The sequence below is a fragment of the Scardinius erythrophthalmus genome (assembly GCF_964197995.2).
Source record: "Scardinius erythrophthalmus genome assembly, chromosome: 20".
Classification (NCBI taxonomy): Eukaryota; Metazoa; Chordata; class Actinopteri; order Cypriniformes; family Leuciscidae; genus Scardinius; species Scardinius erythrophthalmus.
Window position 1 is genome coordinate 13593804 of NC_138240.1, and position 19102 is coordinate 13612905.

At 38.2% G+C, this 19102-nt stretch overlaps 3 protein-coding genes across 4 annotated transcripts; all 3 read right to left on the bottom strand.

Moving 5' to 3' along the window:
* Nucleotides 1-1517: 1517 nt before the first annotated feature.
* inavaa (innate immunity activator a) lies at nt 1518-12659 on the bottom strand. The gene is made up of 10 exons (XM_081349860.1): nt 12570-12659; nt 8063-8189; nt 7465-7598; nt 5607-5729; nt 5169-5400; nt 5026-5079; nt 4691-4916; nt 3303-3458; nt 2423-3125; nt 1518-2309 (listed from the first exon to the last, which is right to left on the bottom strand). The coding sequence occupies exons 2-10, from the start codon at nt 8115-8117 to the stop codon at nt 2217-2219; spliced, it is 1776 nt and encodes a 591-aa protein (XP_081205986.1). The 5' UTR covers nt 8118-8189; nt 12570-12659; the 3' UTR covers nt 1518-2216.
* Nucleotides 12660-13512: 853 nt separating this feature from the next.
* LOC308680579 (protein FAM107B) lies at nt 13513-16559 on the bottom strand. Of its 2 annotated transcripts, XM_081348780.1 has the most exons (6): nt 16261-16515; nt 16059-16145; nt 14955-14982; nt 14636-14780; nt 14270-14414; nt 13703-14067 (listed from the first exon to the last, which is right to left on the bottom strand). In XM_081348780.1, the coding sequence occupies exons 1-6, from the start codon at nt 16309-16311 to the stop codon at nt 13963-13965; spliced, it is 561 nt and encodes a 186-aa protein (XP_081204906.1). In that variant the 5' UTR covers nt 16312-16515; the 3' UTR covers nt 13703-13962. The 2 variants fall into 2 exon arrangements, with proteins under 2 accessions (XP_081204907.1, XP_081204906.1); XM_081348781.1 differs by lacking the exon at nt 16059-16145 and having other exon boundaries at nt 13513-14067; nt 16261-16559.
* Nucleotides 16560-16860: 301 nt separating this feature from the next.
* cfap276 (cilia and flagella associated protein 276) lies at nt 16861-18844 on the bottom strand (the record flags this gene model as incomplete). Its single annotated transcript, XM_081348483.1, has 5 exons — nt 16861-17492; nt 17573-17685; nt 18216-18331; nt 18474-18590; nt 18767-18844. 5 exons carry the CDS (start codon nt 18842-18844, stop codon nt 17422-17424), a joined length of 495 nt encoding a protein of 164 aa, XP_081204609.1. The 3' UTR covers nt 16861-17421.
* Between the last annotated feature and the right edge of the window lie 258 nt (nt 18845-19102).

Genomic DNA, 19102 nt, shown 5'->3' on the forward strand with positions numbered 1-19102 from the left:
TTAAAAAAAAGAAGAAGCTTTTACTTGGCATTTGCTAACAAGTGGCTAAATGGGAGTACAGATGTTGTCAGGGACATTAAACGTCATTACGCCGAACAGGAAAACTCATCTACTCTCTACTCTACTTTCACAGCCTTGTTGTGTTTAGAATCGCACTCTAACTCAAACTTCCAGGGAAAATGACCAAAAGAGTTGTCGGAACTTTAATGGTGGTGATGTTGAAGTCATGTGACTGTGGTGCAGTTTTTAGGAGTTTAACAAAACATGCAAAAATCAAACTTTTGTTGGTCACAGAGCTTATTTTGAGAAATAATCCAAAAGCCAATGGAAAAATCCTATTGGGTTTTTGTTAAGGGAAGCAGCAAGGTCATGCTAACTTCCGGGTTGGCCTTCCAAAATCATCACTACAGCACTCTATTGTATTGTACATCTGATTGAAACCGATTATTGAAAAAGAAAAAAAAGTAGGGTGGAGACCTGGTTTGTCTTTAAAAAAACGAAACAGGCATTAATGATTGAGAATGAAGTTCTCAATAAGATCAACCACGTGCATTTATAAAGTAGATGGGGTGAATTTTTGCCATTTTTGTGGTAAATTTAGTTGACTTTTATGGTCTGATACCATATCTAAAGTCTCACATTTCTTAAGGCAAGTAGTACCTCGAGAGGACAGTCCCTCACAAACTGCCATGGTGAATAGTCCTGAGGAGATATCCTCTGCCCAAATTCTTCCCAACCAGACTCTGAGACGTCAGCCGGACCCTGTCTATGTAAAAAAGTAGGTTACTTAAAACATGGGCACATTGCTATTAATCCTGGAGAAGAATTTCATGAATAAATTCAATGTAGCATTAGAGACATAAGGAAACCACATGCATTTGATGGTGAGAGACTGTTGATTTTATATCTGCTACAGTCAAAAGAGAAACACAAGTTCACTGCCAGTGTTACCTCATCAAAGACTGAGGAGGAAGGCGGCGCTGGAGCACAGTCCTGCCTGGCTCAAGAGATCCGAGCGCTACCTCAGAGACTGTGATAGATGTGTCATCAGCTTGTGAGTTACCCTTAATACTCAATCACACACTTCTTTTTCACTATTTATTGAATTATTAATGCATTCATTTTTCTGAACTCACTTGTATGGTTTCAGACGGCGCCCCCTGATGCAATGGATGTATCACTGCCGCTGGATAATCCTGGTCATCTACCTCACTGTTCTTTGCTCAATCATAATATTAGCCATATTAGTGTGGCTGCTGCAGACACCTGTCTTATGGATGTGAAAAATTATAATAAATATCCATAGAAATTAAAATGGAATGATCTGTTAAAAGTAATGTTGATCATTTTTGGTTGCTGTTTTAACTTTGTTTTAGGGGAAACTGTTTCATGTATAGTTTGTAAACTGTCTCAGAATAAAAATCTTATTTCAATATACCATACAACTGTTTTCTATTTTATTCAACGTCAAATATTTGAATATGTGACAAACACAAAAAAGCACAAGACATACTAGTGAGGATCTGTGAGATTGTTTATTAAAGTGTATTATAAATAATATAAAATATATTTCATAATTAGGATACAAACATGAAGGAAAATATCTGCATTTGGTATTATTAAGACTCACAGATGGATTATTATTACAATGCATATTACAGTAGCAGAGCAACACTTCTTGAAACATTTCACTAATTTAAAAAAATGTGTTAGCAAAGGGACAATATTAATTCACAAATAAAAACAATCTGGGTAAATAATATATTATTCATAATGTGTTAAATTAAATTAAATCATGGGGAAACTAAGACATTACGTAATACTTTAGTTATGAAGAAATGTGTACCAGACACAAATATATACTAAATTATGTCATTTCCATGAGGCCATTCATCAGTCATTTGCAAAAGTGAGCAACACACTCTTGACATCAATAAAATGACCATTATATTATACATTCATCATAAATATCTGGCATGACGCCTTACGAGGAAGTCTTAGACTTGAAATTGAATCACAAATGTAGACATACATGGAATTGAGGCGTATATTTCACTGGCTCAGCTCCAACTTGGTCAGAAAGTCTCGGTGAGAATTAACATAATTTTCACTATCAGGCTACATCAATGAGTCCATTGGCTCAATAAATAAAACTAAAGGTGTACAATGAGTTCACTTATTCTCAGTGTAATTTCCTCCAGGTTTCTTCTGCCTGCTTACACCTGACTCACAATCTCAGAGTCTTCCTCTTCAAACCACTGCAGCGGCGTTCCATCGGAAGCCCTCTGCAGAATCACTTTCTGAGAAACCTGGAAAGAAACACAAGAATGTTCATTATTTAACTGCCAAGAACCGATTTTATTCATGATGCTCAGTTTATGAAATTGGTATTGCTAAACGCACATATTGTACACGTCTTTACCTGTTTTTGAGAGGGAATCTGGTGGTAAGGTGGCGGCTCTGGGCGCTTAATTCGAATTGATCCTTGTCGTTCAAGTGAGCGATGTTTGGACACGGCTAAATTGTTTTTCTGATGCCAGGTTTTAAGCTCTCCTGATACCATTTCTCGAGGAAGCACCCGGCTGGTATGATTGGGGAATTCTCTTAGCGACGTCGTGCGGACTACCTTTGTGTACGGCGGGGGAGGCTTGAGCATCCGTTTGGGTGAAGTAACCTCCACTTGTTGGGGTTTATTAGCATGCATGGTCCCAGATTGTGAATTCGGTCCGAGTTGCAGCCTCCCCATGTCCACCTGAAGAGGTGTCCTGTTGTTAATCTTGACTTGACTGGGGCCGGGCATGAGGTGAGGTGGGTTGTTGTTGTTGTTGTTGTTTTTGAGTGTGCTGTTGGTGTTGAGCTGGCCTGGTGCTTTATTTGGAGCAGTGCGATGGTAGCCGTATGGAGGCGGACAGGGTTTAGGTGCCTCGGTGGTTGTCTCTCGGCTGGAGGAACTGCTATATGAGGAAATGGAAAGCTCGGAGCTGCTGTCTTCAGAGCTGCACTGATATAAACGCTGAACGGAGTAGGCTAACGCAAATTCGGTCACTCGTCGACGCGGCAACTTGGTCCGGCCCCGTCCCAGGTCTGAGCTGGCCTTGGTCAATTCTGGTTTGCTTCTGGGAAGTCTATTTGGTAGGAGATATAATATATACATTTACATGTCAGTGCCTTCTTGTCTAAGTAGTTGTACAACGGATGATTATGAGTATTTAACGGTATTCATTATGTCATTATGATAAACAGTATTCGGACAATTCTCAAATTCCAAGTCTGACTAATTTATTAATTTATATATTACTTACCTAAAGGACTGAGAGAACTGTCTGCGCAGTGGCAGCTCTGGGGTGGAGGGGGCGCTGTTTGGCTGATTGTTCCGCATTGGTAGACTTTTAAAAACAAACTGGGGTGCTGGAGGAAGTTCTGCCATTCTAATGTCGGTTGGTAAGCCTGTTGGACTGCTGCTGACACAGAGGAAGCAATTCATGAGATCATTATGAAGATTACATACTGATAATAAATGTATCTAAAATAGACACATAGTTCTTTGTTAGAATGTTTTAACCTCAAACCAGCTCACTGTGATAAACAGTGTAACAACACAAGTTCTTTGATTAGAAAAATCAAAGCTGATTTGTTCAGTAATGGCTGTGTAAAAGATATTGGACGTCATTTTTTTTATAAGGAAGTTAAAGGGATAGTTCGGCCAAAAATGATATTAAACCCATGATTTACTCACCCTCAAGCCATTCGAGATGCATGTGTCAATCATTTTTCAGACAAACACATTTTCAGTTATTTTAGAAAATGTCTTAGATCTTTCAGTGGTTATAATGTCAAGTTATGGGGTCCACCTCCTTCAAGTCCCAAAAATGTGCATGCATCCTTCACAAAAGTAATCCATTCGGCTCCAGGGGGATAAACGAAGGCCTTCTGAGGGTAATCCGTGCGGTTTTGTCGTAAAAATATACATATTTAAAACTTTATAAATGAAAATAACTGACTTCCGGCAACGGTCGACGCGCGTTCATAGGAGATGGATGCCGCCGTATGACGTAGGACGTAGCGTAGGAACCGTCGTGACGTAGAACAAACGCGACAGCGCAGCCAGAGAGCAGAGCAAAACAAAACTCCACTCGGGATTTCCGCGATTTAAAAAACGTGTATTTAAAAGAAAATGTCGGAGCATTTTGATATTAGAGAAGAGGATATTGAGTTTTTTGGCCCAGCCCACATCTGTTTTTACGTCCTACGTCATACGCCGGCATCCATCTCCCGTGAACGGGTGTCGACCGTTGCCGGAAGCCAGTTATTTTGATTGAAAAATGATTGACATATGCATCTCGAACGGCTTGAGGGTGAGTAAATCATGGGTTTAATATCATTTTTGGCCGAACTATCCCTTTAATACTTACAGTATATTCAGCAAGGATGTATTAAATTGATCAAAAGCGACAGTAAAATCTATTTTCTATTTCAAATAAATGTTCAAATTAAACTAAAAAGCTTTTTCTGTATTTTTGATCAATGATTTTACCAACCCCAAACTTTTGAATGATAAAGTGTACGTCAACCAAATGCTCTATCAAGTCCCTTTAAAACTGCTCCGACAACACAAAGTAAACGCTTGCATTATATATACTCCAACTAAAACATCTATCATTTGGCTCAAAACTAGAATATCCCATAATACCTTGAGCGGCTGCTGCAGGCAGAGTGAGACGGTTTTTGTTTTTGGTAGGGCTGGTCCAAGCTGGATTCCTTCCACGGAGAGTTCTGGATGGGTGAGGCATCATAGTCCAGACTGGAGCTGGAGCTCGATTGCTTTGGGCCATTATTGTTTAAGAGTGTCAATCGCTGGAAGCCGCTGTCTGTGGAAGACCCCAATACGGTGGAAGAAAAGGGAGCAGAGTCAGAATCTGTTGATAAAGAACAGTTTTTCGACATTAGCAAACTCATACAGTAAAGTAATCAAATGATCACATAAAGTGGGGTGTGAAAGTTTGAGTTTAAGTTTAAGTTACTTACCATCATCCAAGGCAACAGCGTCAGACAGCGAGCTGTCATCAGACATACAAAGATCTGAAATGGACCAACAAATAATAGTATTATTTAAATGATTTGATTTGAATGAACAAATAACGAGAAACAATGGCTTCTGATTGGCTGACCTCTCTGTCTGGATGAATAGCAGGTCTGCGGAGAGACACAGCCGTGGTTGATGCGGTGTTTCAGTATCGCATCCTGCAGCTCTTTCAGCTTCTTCTCTTCACGTTTACACTGCTGCAGTCGGCTTTTCCTCACCGGTTTGCTGATGTGCTCCTCGAGGGAGAGCTTTCGGGCCGCCTCATAAATCTGCCGCTGCAGGGCGAGATCAGCCTCGAGCGCGTGCAGCTCAGACTCCTGGAGACAAACATTTTAGGGGGTGACCGCATGATTACAAGCTGAAAATGCTGAAATAAACGCACCTCATAAAAATATTTTCCATATAAGCGGAACGGATTCAGTTTAATAATAAAACCACTTAAAACTAGCCAGGTAGGTTCAAATAACAGCCAGCTGCAGCATAGCTATTAAAATAATCTCTGTATAGGAACTGCGGCCTGTACCTCGCCATCTTGTGAAATAAAACCCTCATCCAGTTTAAAAGCGGCTCCGATGCGTCGCCGAACTTTCGGAGGCTTCTCGTCGGGCAGGAGAGGGTAATCGGAGGGCAGCTTTCCAGTCAGCTCCTGTTAAAGCAAAGCATTTTAACCATGGGAGGACTCAACGAAAAGCAATGACAAAGAAAACTAACTTTATGTTTGTTAATCAATACAAAACAAAAAAATCTTTGAGCAAGCAGATGCTCGTCTTTATATTGTCGAGGTGTCCACAAAGGGTGATGATTAGGCCCTTAAATCTTCTCCCTGCTTGGCCAGTAGTGAATGACAGACAAGTGGGCTAACATGCAAAGAAGCATCTGTTTCTTGGCCATTGCCTTCAGTGCTTCTATTGAAGGGCTGTATTCAGAACAAGAGAAAGCCCGGCTTAATCAGAGCAATCTGATTTACGCTTACGAGCCAGCTGACTTTCCTACTGAAACTTTCCAATAATATAATATTTTTTGTCTTAAAAAGTGGTGAAGACTGTGGTGCTTCATCTGCTTTAAATATCAAAACCTAAAATTATTGTAACTCCATATACAACATTCAAGTGATTTTATGAGCAGCAGTGAGCAGAGCAGCTCTTTGATCACACAATAAAAGAGTCAGTGTGCGCCGCTGCTCACATACTTATACCGTATATTGTATATAAATCCTGATAAGTGTCATAAGATCAGACCTGTCAGCTCGGTGCGTTTTACATGTATTAATAAAATTATGACGAAAGATGGATTGGACAAAATGTACTTTGGCAAAAAGTATTTTTTACGCTTAATTCAATTTTTATGTAATTCACAGTAGTGTTCAAAAGTTTGGGCTAGGTAAGATTTTAATTGTTTTAAAGAATTAGCTAGCATGTTTACAAAAAGAACAGCATTTATAGGAAATAGAAATATTTTGTAACATTATGAACATTCAATTTAATGATGAAAACAGTTGTGCTGATTAAGAAATGTTTCTTGTGTATGTATCAGCATATTATATTTCTAAAGGATCATGTGACACTGAAGACTGGAAATGGAGTAATGATGCTGAAAATTCAGCTTAGTCATCACAGGAATAAATTACATTTTAAAATATATTAAAATAGAAAACAATGATTTTATATTGTAATAATATTTCACAATATTACAGATTTTAATGTATTTTTAATCAAATAAATTCAACCTTGGTGAGTTCTTTAAAAATTTCTTACTAAGCCCAAACATTTGAACGGTTGTGTAACTGTTTTGACTGATTAGAAGTTATTATGCTTCATTAGTTAATTAGGCCAATGTTAAACTTCTCTGAACCAAGGAGCCTTTTGGTAATAAGCTAGTTGCTTATTAGCATGCATGTTACTAGGATATTTACTGTTTATTAGTACTTATAAAGCACATATTAATGCCTTTTCTGCAAGACCATATTCTACATTCTTAATCTTACCCAATACCTAAACTCAACAACTACCTTACTATTAATACTATTAATAAGCAGTAATTAGGAGTTTATTGGGGCAAAAGACATAGTTAATGGTTAGTTAATCGTGAGAATAGAGGGGAGCCTAATCTAAAGTGTGACTGAAATTTCTACAGAGAAAATTAATGGCAAAACATCATGTAGCCTGCTAAGTTCTCAAGCAGATTTTTGGTCAATATTCAAGAATTTTCCACAGACCCTCTTACTTGTGATGGTTTGTGTAACCTTGGATTAGACTACTAAAAAGAATTCCCAAATAAAACCCCCATGTGGAGTATATTTACATTTTCTATGCTTAAACTAAAAAATATGGTTCATGATGGTAAGATGACAGCACTGATGGCTTGTTTTCATTGTCACTCACAGCCTCTCTAATGCAGAGTTTCTTGAGCTCGAGGACACACAACTCCAGTCTGTCCTCAAGGGCCTGTTGCTTCAGCCTCATGGCACGCGTGTGTGTGCTCAGGTCCTTCACCGGAGACGTGGGGCTGTCCGGGCCTGGACAACACAAGAGATTTCATTACACAAGAGCACACACACACATAGGGCACATTTTGCATCCTCCTCAAAATGAAAATGATCATTTCTTTGAGACATGGCCTAGCAGTTGGCCTGCCTTGATACACTGAACTGTAGTGCTCATGTGGGAAACAAGTCACATCATCTGACTTTCCTCCACCATTTCCTGTGTTCTTTAGATTATCTATTGTTAAAATGAGCTGTAGGGATCATGTGGGAAACGAGAGTTTGAGTCACATTATCTGATTTTCTTCCCTCTGTTCTTTAAATTACAAATCAAAGAAACTGGAATATTCTGAAACAGGGCTGGATAAGGCGGATATAACCTTAATTGTTATACTAATAAAAACTTATTTTTGTGACTACACCACCTAATTTAGCTAGATGCTTTCTGCTCCCTTCTAAATATGATTTATCATTAACATAGAAATGAAAGCACTCACCAGAGTTTAAAATGATCCCGCTATCAGAGTCACTGATCTCCTCCTTACAATCCATGTTTGTTTTTGTAATTCTGCAGTTTTCGTTGAAAAAAAATAATAATATCCCAGTTCAGTCTGCAGATGTGACCTGTTGATGGGAAAGAGAAAAGATTCAAATCTGTTGTTTGATTTCAAGCGTTCTCCATTTACTCTACTGCTCTCCAGTCTAGCAACCACTAAGTAAATTTGCCTTCCAAATAGTGGCTTGTGGCCGTGCGATTAAGTAAAAACAAACCTCGCGAGGAGAACCCTGCACAGGCACCTCAGCGTCTCCTTAACATCTGACAAAGCAACTGGTCATTCGCCTTATCCAGCCCTATTTCAGTCTGCACACACACGCACACCCCCCTCCCCAAATCTTTGAATGTCTCAAAACACAATAGCCGCCTGCCCGGAGTTGAACACACACATGTGGGGGTCTTATTCTTCCCATACAGCACCATAGCAACCTGGATCACTATGACCAAGCAGGCGTGTGTGAATTGTGATGGAGTGTGTTTGGGGGGAAACTAGAAGTCAACAGATGGCATAAGGGACTCTCCCCCTTCCAAAGGCTGCACCTGTTCTCTCCAAGAACCCCCTCTTTTTTCTTTCAGCGCACACTCGCCACAGCTTTGAAGTGGAACAATGCGTCCGTGCTGATTCAGCTTCAGGCGGGAGATGCTGATAACTCAGATAACCGTGTCAGGGTTTCTCTTATTACCATGAAGAAAACTTACAGGCAAAGTTTTTCTAAAGGGTTGTTAGGAATAACATTTAGGGTTCTCAGACTGTGAAGTCTCAGATTTCGCAGCCTCAGTAGGGAGAGAGTAAGATGAGGAGATGCTGCTGTGATATTTATTTACATAAAGTCTTGCTACTGTTATTGTATAGGAACATGTTAATGCACTGGGAAGAGTTTGAATGACAGATCAGACCCTCTTACAAATGTAAAAGGAATCAAAGATTCAGGAAACTTGTGTCTATTTTAATTGATCTTTATAAAGGGGAGGTTCACCCCAAAATTAGAGTGTTTTTTTGGGGGGACAAAAAGTACATTTTTCAAATTTTTGTTTTTCACAGTAGAAGGAAATTCATACATGAGGGTGAGTAAATTATGACCGAATTTATCTTCTTGAGAATCAGGAGGATCACAAAGGATCCTTTCATATCCAGTGACAAGATCTGAGGAAGATATTAGCGGGTCTTATGACAGTATCTCCAACACTGCTTTTTTGGAGTCCTATTATAAGTTAAAGTAACCATAATCAGACCTCAGTAAGATGTGTGTAGAATGATCCTAAATGTAGAAGTTGTTTTTGAAATGTTCCTACGAACAATTTATAATATGCATATAATATAAAATGTTTCTAAATGCTTTTAATTAATGACAATATGTCATTTAAATAAATGTTTAAATGTTGCCCATTTGCGCATTAAACAACAAATGCATACTGTGATTTCATATTTATCTTTACAATTCCATAATCAATGTTGGATTATTTTATTTAATGGTATGAGAGCAAAACGTTTGGACGGATGCTTTTTATTTGGTGTACTCAAGAACATTTTCACATCAGTTTTTGTCTTTTAAATCTGTATTTGTAGGGTGAAATCCGATTGTAGGCTATGCGTGTTTTATAAATGAGGCCCAAGGTTCCTTGTATCTAATGAGTGCTGGTGTCATCCACAAAAAAAAATCTAGGACAGACATTGTATTTATATAAATGCTATTTTGGGGGAAATCTAGTTGCCCACCCACATCACAAGGGACAACATCCTTGCTAATGAGTCAGTGTGGATCTTTATCATCCCTCTTCCTGAGCTCTGAGGAAGAAAATTTGACAGGATGTGATAGTGGCACTACCGAAGGCTCTATCCTCATTCAGTTCTGTAACTCATGTGGATGGATGAAGCTCATCACAATAGAAACTAGCCGGCTCCATCAGACACCCCGACGACTAAAATACCAGCAAAGCTCTGTGTCAACAAGCCCGAGCACCCAGTTGGCTGAGGACAGTCTCTGCTGATACAACAAGACTTAGTCGGGAAGAGAGGGCAAAAGAAACGCTGATGAAACTGCAGTGGGGATTAGGTCACTGTGACAAACTGTGCTTTATGAAAAGCAACTCCTAATTTTGCCATCATTTACTCACCCTCATGTCATGAAAAAATACTTTCTTCAATGGATCACAAAAAAGAGATATTGAAAACTGTACTGCTTGCTCTTTTCAATACAATTTCAATGAAATCATGCAGGTATAACGTCTTAAATTTTGGTCTTTTACTCAAACAAAGCTATTGTATGAGTTCAGAAGACTTTCAATATAGCACATGGGTTGAAGTTAGACACATTTATGGTGCTTTTGAGTTATTGTTTACAATGAGTGGAGACTGAAGCTTTCCAGCTTCAACAAAGATTTAGGGTTAGGGTAGATGGTTCACTTGAATTACTATGAATGGGAGAAACTGAAATGGCGGAATAAGTCCCATCTTCGAAATATAAAGAGCCATAGAAGCTCCCATAGAAACTGTCATTGGGTCTCAAGGTGGAATTACTGTAGTTATGAGATTCTGACTAGTAAAAAGCATTGACATCCTCATAGAACTCAATTACAACTTGTAAACTCAAGATTTTCTGAGAGCTCCAACTCAAAATGGCAGTAAAATGTAATTATCTCGTAATAATTCTGTTTAATAATTGTATTAACTATTGTTAAGGTCGTAATAATGCAAGAATAATAAAAAAAAAAAAATTAAAGACAATACAGTTCAATGTAAAATTTTAATTGCTGTCTGAAGCCTTTGCAAATATGCCCTCTGAGTGAACTGACTTCCCTGAAAAGGATTTTGTAACTGCGTAAAAAAAAAAAAAAGCAATCAGCACAATCTTCAGAACTTCTCCTTTTGTATTCCACAGAAGAAAGGAACTCATACAGGTTTGAGATGAGTAAATGATGACAGATTTGAATTTTTGGATGACCTATTCCTTCAAACCCACAGACTGCACTCATAAGGAGCTCCACCCTGAAAGCACATTAGCCCGGTCTTGATTACGAAGCACATTAAGCTCAGAAGAGCAGACAGGACGTAGACTTCTCGACAGCGATCTCGGCAGCAGAAGGATAACACAACAGATCCACCCATCCTCTCACGCAGTCAAGCGTAAAGATGAGACATCAGCGAATAAAGCCATTTTCAGTAGTCTGCAATTCTCATGTGCTGTCTATTCCATCTCCACCAGATTCCCAACACCCTTTCCCATGAGCCTGTGGGGCTGTGATCTATTGGAATGCCTACCCAGCCAATTTCATTACCACTGCGGCCAGGTCTGGAATTCCCAGAGAGGGCCAGAGCTTGGAAAGTCTGACAGGAGTCTTGAACACGACCCAGAATGTATGCGGAGCCTGTTATTATAGAGATGCTGAATCGTGTGGACGCAGATGTTATAGGAGCGACAGAATTTAGTGATTTTTTTCCACAGTTGGTGCAAAGCCAAAAACCAGTTGAATGTTAATTTGCCATGCAAAACATGGCGGAGAGTGAGAGAGAGTGTGAGTGAGTGAAAAGACCTGAAAACAGTCTTTGTGATTCCACTTCTCTTCTTTCATCATGCCACTCAATGAATATTAAATGATTAATCAGAAAGCATGACAAAAAGCCTCTCACAGACAAGAACACCTTTAGCTAATAAATTAAAGAAAGAAAAGTTTAAACAGTGTAAAAACTCATTCTCCTTTGTGAAAAAAAAATCCACTTTGCAATCTGTATTCCAGTACAAAGTCAATTAAGATTTACCATGGAACTCTAAAAAAAATTATACAAATAGCAATGGCTGTGCCTGTGACTGTAGGTAAAATGTTCCTTCTAATTAACTTTAACAGACCACAGAATGGATAAACCAATATTATTTTATCTAGAGATCAATGTTAAACAGCACTAAGAAGAAACAAAATAGGTTTTACAAATACAGCATTCAAAAGAAAGCATGGCTTTAGTCAGAATGCGTGGAGCTTGAAGACAAATGATACATCACTTGTTTACATTGTAATAAGCATTCCATCTAATCATTCATAACGCAATCATGTCATCAACAATCACAATCAACTCGAGGCCCATAAATATCACGCAGAATAGATTGAACTGACATTCTGTTATAATTGGCATGCTTTGAAGGGTTGGATGGCCTTACTAAGCAGAAACAAATCTGCACTAGTCCATACAATTAAATCATCAGCCTTTATGTTTATTGAAAATGTACTTTCAGGTGACAAAAAAAGAAAGAGAAAAAAAAAGAAAACGAGTGCAATAAAAGCTTATCAAAATAATTTGCGCATGCCTTTAAATGAACGATTTCTCGGAGAGCAAAGAGCTTTAACAAATTATAATTTCAATAGCCTACATATGGTAGCCTACACATTATGTCCACAAATAATATTATACAAATACAATGTCATATAAATAAAAATATTTAGCATTTTAATCATACCTTCCTTTGCTGTATCCAGCCCAAAACACACCCTCCCATTCACTCCATTCCCGCAGATGCGCGTGTGCCGGTGGACTCCACAGTGCGGCTGGATGTAGACTCTAACTCAAGCCAGCCAAAAGCCACTGGACTGTACCAACCCGTATCTTCGCAGGGGGGTGTGCCGTGTAGCTGAAACATTCTCCAGTTCGTATTTATAATGTAACACACGTGTTCAAATTAATAGACCCCTGCCTAATATTCTATCGAGCAACATTTTCAAATTGTGCTTGTAAACAAGTTTAGAGGTAAAAACAGGGCGATACCATTGCAAATAGGCTACTCCGCCAATGTTTGTCTAGAATGCTTCGTAGTTCGTAAGCGTGTGTGTGTGTGTGTGTGTGATCTTTTTGAAGGCAGCACACGCTTCTTCTGCTATAGGCGTGTCGCCAGCGGGAGAAAAACGAGACAATAGAGTTAAACAAGAGGACAGCTGGTGAATAGTCCTCTGGACTATGAATAGTGTCTGAAATGGCACGCTGCCACAACTTTGTTTTCCTGCGTGGCAGCATGCCTGATACTGCTCAAAGTAATTTGCTGAAAGAGTATTTGTCGTAAATGTCATCAGCCTTTAAAGATATACATTTTGAGGACACAACATGGATTGAGTTTCTTCATTTCTTTGTCGTGCTTTGCTTGCCATTTGCCTCCTGTTGTTGCTTTCCTGATAAATGCAGGTTACGGCAGATGGTCAGGCTTTCTTTCCTCGAGCCTCTCGGTGAATTTAAAGATCAGCTAATTAAACGGGGACATTTCCATTTGAAAGGAAGAGTCCGTGGAGATTTCTCTTCCGGCTGGCAATGTGCAGAAGTGCTACCTGTAAATGCAAAGGCAGCAAGACACAAAATCGATTTGGGAATTCTAGGGGAAACAAAAAATAATTTGTCAATAATTATAATAATTTAAAAAAGTCAGATAAAAGTCCATGCTATGATGTTCTGGATTTGAGATATGGTTGGAGATGTTAGAATGTAACTGTTCCCTTTTCAGTATGAAAGCTTTTTTTTTTTTTAAAGTCAGTGGTACTTTTTTTCAGTTTGGCCACTTGTCAATCCTTGTATGCCCAATATGATATTAAAGTCCTAGTATTATAACTCACAAGTCCTATTCAGATATATGCTTTTATTTTATTTTTTTTAAGAAAAGAAAAAAAAGGGAGGAAGACACCAGGTTATATTCTACAAGACATCAATAGCTTTAATTCGACTCAAATTACAGTAAATTGAACTAAACTCTTAAATACAGTGCTTCATTACATTATAGCTGTACACCATTTAATTTCATAACATCAAAATAAATCTCTTATATGAAAACATTTGTAAAAATTACAAAGCACATTTTCTCCACATATCCTTCAGTTTTGTTCAGTCATCTGTATGTGGCGCAGATTCCCCTTCACTCGTACAAATTCTGGAACATTTTTCTCATCCTCTATGCGTCTTTGTTCCTCCATTTCATACTGTAGAGACATTTAAAAAAGCAGTGAACTTTACAAAATGCTCAAATATTATATGAAACTTCTGTAATGGGAGTAAAACATACACGAGTACAACAGTTAAAACACATTGCCAGATGATTCAGTTCAAAGACAATCAAGTAAATGTCATGCATCTGGCAAAACCATTGACCTCCATTCCAGTGATGAAAAAAATGGTCAGTACCTCCTGCAGTTTCTGCTGTCTCTTACGGAGCTCCTGTTCCAGGTCAGAAGGGCGTCGGAGGGCAAGTTCCTCCTCTCTGTGCAGGTCAAGTCTCCTCTGCTGTAACACACGCTGTAATTCTGGTTTCTCCTCCAACAACAGCCCTCTGAGAACAAAAAAAGTTCAGAAGCCTTTAGGTCACTTTAGTTTAGCAAACCTTGTTCAGAGGAGTTTATTTGAGGAAAAACACAGTTTACTGTAAGCTTAATGGGATTTAGATCTTGATTATATCTCTCAACTTTGTTTACTGTTCTTGGCAAATAAAGCACTCCAACCTAATCAAATACTTTACAAAGTAAACCTCATGTTGACGTTTCTCTTCTTCACCTCTTATGGCCGAGCAGAAGCTCTTTATGGAGATTCTGGCGACTGGGACACTCGCCGGGTGAGCCATTCAGTTTCCTGTGGTGAATGAACTCATCTCCGCTGTCTGTGCTCTGCTGGGACACAGGAGGATGACACGCATAGATCTCTAAAAGACAGAGAGGGGAAACATTCAGACTCGCCTAAATTATTAAAAATGATTTTTAATACTTTAGTTTATATGAGAAGCAAACTGGAAGATGTATTAACCTATGCCTACACGTTTGACACTGTTTATATGATGCAATGTAAATTCAAATCACAGCATAGTCAGTGCCTGTACCTTTTTTGTGATGTCTGAATCCTGACCGCTGGAGAGAAAAAAAATAAAATGTGAACGCACTAATAAATGGTACACATGCCAAAAACATACAGCCAAATTAATGGGTCGTTTCCTAATACATTTAGAATGCAATTTAAAATGGAGAAACTGAGTGCCAACATGTCCATCCATCCACCTGCTGAGGAAAGCACAGAATCAAATCCACTCAATGGACTGAGATGACACATGCTCTGCCTCTTAATGTGCGTTGGCTTGATTTACTAACACAGAATGAAGCAAAGAGGACTCAACACTGAAGTGTCCAAGTTATTTTTGATCTCACGACTTCTGAAACACAGGCTGAAATTATACGACTAGGCCAATAGGGTCGAGAAAACATGTTTAACCTGGGTTTCCTTAGCATTAAAAGGTAACTTACAAACACATATACATATACATATATTTAATGCTAAGGAAACCCAGGTTGAACATCTTTTCTCAAATATGAATATATACACATATGAAAGCCTACAGATGGAAGTGTTATCAGTCATTGTTTAAATCAATATATTTAGCAAATGAATGATGAATTTTCAAGTTACAGCATATACTGTACTAAACTACAGGAATATTTTAGAAACCTATTGAACTCCACCACTGAATGAGACATTAAGCTGGGCATCCGCCCACAGCAGGGTGTTTAGAATAAATAACCAGGATAAACCAGCTTACTCTGGTCCTACAGTGCCACACTCAGTGGCCATCTGTGTGTGTGTCAGCCACACACAAACACACCCATGTCCCACCTCCACACTCCCAAACCAACATGAAAGACTACTGTCTGAAATACACAACTCAATACACAACTCATGAGCACCATATTATGTAATAGTTTGTGATAGGCTCATATAAAAACTAATTTACTGGGATTGATGTCATTAAATTTACTTTTCATGTGAAAACTAACTGCATTACGAATACAGCACAATTAACTTCAGAAGCCTTTTGACTCATGATTGGTACAACAGGCAGAGAGCAAAGTCAAAGCGACTTAATAAAACTGCTAAAACCAAAAGTGTATATCAGTTTCCCTTTAAGATTCCCATTGATTCATGGAACAATTACCTGAATTAAAAAGTACTTCAAGTGTTGTTCCACTTGAAATGAACTATGGAAAAGTAATTGGACACCAAATACATTTAATTCCCACTCCTGCAACATACAGATGCAAAAATACAGATACACTAAATTGCTATCTTTGTAGAAAAGGCTGAGGGTTCACCAACTAAACTTAAATAATGTTACTACATTTCTAGGTAACGCTCACCTCAACACACACAGCTGATTGTTTTTTGGTTGTGTTCAAGAAGTCCAGCATTGTGCGGCTGGTGTCGAGACTTGTGGCTTTCTCTCACTGTGTTGCTCTGTTTATGTTCAGTGATGCTTGTTGCAGACATTGCGTTCAAGCTCATTACGCCATTCCAGATTAACCTTTCCCTAGGCCTAAACGAGGCACGCAGGATGCCAGATTAACTAATTACCGTAGACAGACATCAATGCTGTTTTTAACTCTCTTCGTTCCTTGGAAACATCGACACTTGATCTCTTTATTTCTTCATTAAGACTAAATGAAATTAACAGGTGTTTGTTTTTAAACCAACAATAACCAACAGGTTAATCTCGTCTAAATTGTGTAGTTTTAGTCTCAGTTTATTCCTGCACGTTTAATTTACAAAATACACTTAATTAATAAATAATAATACAACCTATATATATTTTTATATATATATAACGCTGGAGGCTCCTCATATTTATAAAACGTTACCGACCACAAGAGGGCACTGTGAGTTTTGGTGTTGTTGAAAAATTTCCCATGATTCCAAAGTGCTACTTATAGTGACGTCAACCAGGATGTGAGGTTATTCAGTGAATGTGTTTGCATGTGTGTGGAGTGAGCGTGAGAGAGTGGTTGTTTGTGTGCATGAATGTTTGTGTTTTGTGAAAGTGTGTGAGAATGAGACCTTTTTTTTTTTTTTTTTTTTTACAAAAAAAAAATCTACACCATGATCTTATTTGATCTTATCCGAGTTGTTGCCCTGCTCGGATACAGAGATGATAGTAACCGACTCGGGAGCTTCTGTAGCGATGATCGTGAGGCTTTTTCACTGAGGGCATCCACAGTTGAGACTGTGGTAAGAAATGATGATTCGATCAGATATACTAGAGCAAGCAGGGTGCTGGATTTGGTTCCAATACGCCCTGTTTGTTCACTGAGTATAATGGCGATTCTGATCTCACAATAACAGTCAGTGAGCCTCACGGAGCTGCCCGCCAAACGTATTGTATCCATTTGAAGAAGAGACCACATCAGCATGTCTTGGTTTCTTTTATTTTTCAAGCCTTGGTACATGTATGTGGCGGTTCATTACTTAACCAACTGGAAATACAGGTGGTCATCTTAACTTGTTTAGGTTGTATTTGTATTGCGCTACGTAGAATAAAAGCCGCCATCATGCTTCCGTGAGTAGCCTCGGTTTGTAGAGGCGGTGTGATGAGACTCTAGAGAAAAAAAAACTGAATAAATTACGTTTTTTTACACATTATAATCAATTTCTTATGGGTTCAATATTAATTCTCACCTATGGACCCTTTAATACTGTATATAGAAGCCTTCTGGATGTCGACCCACACTTTTAATCCTTTGTTGCCGGTCTCACAAACGGAGTCTTCTGATTCTCTGTTTTTCAGTGTCCTGTGTAAGAAAAGCATTACAATGGCTGAGAGATACAGATTGCTAAGCCTTCAAATGAAATAAATGATTCAATTTGTTTTGTTTTAAAGTGTCAATAAAACATTTCTTTGTAAAAAAAAAAAAGTGTACATACAGGAAACACACATGTGTATATGTATATACAGTAGTCAACATTTGAAGTGGATAAAAAAAAAAAAAAAAGTTAATCAAAGTTGTCCTACGACCAGACCGGGTATTGTTCAAAATTCATGTATAACTTTGATTAAAGGTTTGGATCCACTTCAAACGTTGACAACTGTATGTGTGTGTTTGTATATCTATCTATCTATCTATCTATCTATCTATCTATATATATATATATATATATATATATATATGTGTGTGTGTGTGTGTGTATATGTATGTATATATGTGTGTGTGTGTGTATATATATATATATATATATATATATATATATATGTGTGTGTGTGTGTATATATATATATGTATATGTCTATGTGTGTATATATATATATAGAGAGAGGCCTTACGCCTTATCCAATGCAAGAGTTTCCTTCTGCGTCATTGTTTGACTTTTGTTTTGAAATAATCCTAGATGATGGTCGTAGGTCGATTTTAGATGAATGTCCAGACTGTCGTTTGGTGCCTTGTAACAAAAGTTTTTGCGTTTCAAAAACACAGTTGCTTTGAACCAGAACATATTTGCGCTCATTTACTTTAGTTACAGTACGTTAATTTAAGTAATAATTCGTCAATTCAAATCCCCCTTCGAGGTTAAATAAACTTACTGTAGCATCATAATGAAAGACATTTCGATGAGAACTGGCCTGTGTTGTCGTGTTGTGGAGTCTCCTCCAGGGTTCATCATTTTGTGCGAGATGGGTTGGCTTGTCATATGGCAATTTCTAATTAACGAGATAATAAGTGAGAAGTTGAGAAATGTAAATAAAAGTGTAACTGTTATAAATTAGGCCTAACGTTTAAAACGCAGGTAACGTTAACCGAACTAACGTTAACTTATCTTTAACGTTAACCTGATAAGGGGCCAGTTTTAAAGTTTGAAGTTAATATGTGTAATTACCTGAATTGCCTTATTCCCTGTGTATGTATAGTCGTTTTCATATCGCGGGAATGGAAACGGATCTCGTTCTTGTGGCATATTCCCACAGTATCCAGATGAGTTTTATGGAATGTAACAGCTCGATGGGTTTTAGGATTTTTTTTTACCAGCAACTTTGTTGTCCCTCCCACCGTTGCCTAGAAACCAACTGAGCTTTGTTTCTGTTGCACCACCACACACAGCGCGAGGCGTAAATAAATCATTTGCTTACATTACAGACAATCACATTTGGGTGTAAAGTTTTATATTAACAGTTGATTAACTGATTATTGACCCCATTGTTGTTGTTTTTTCACA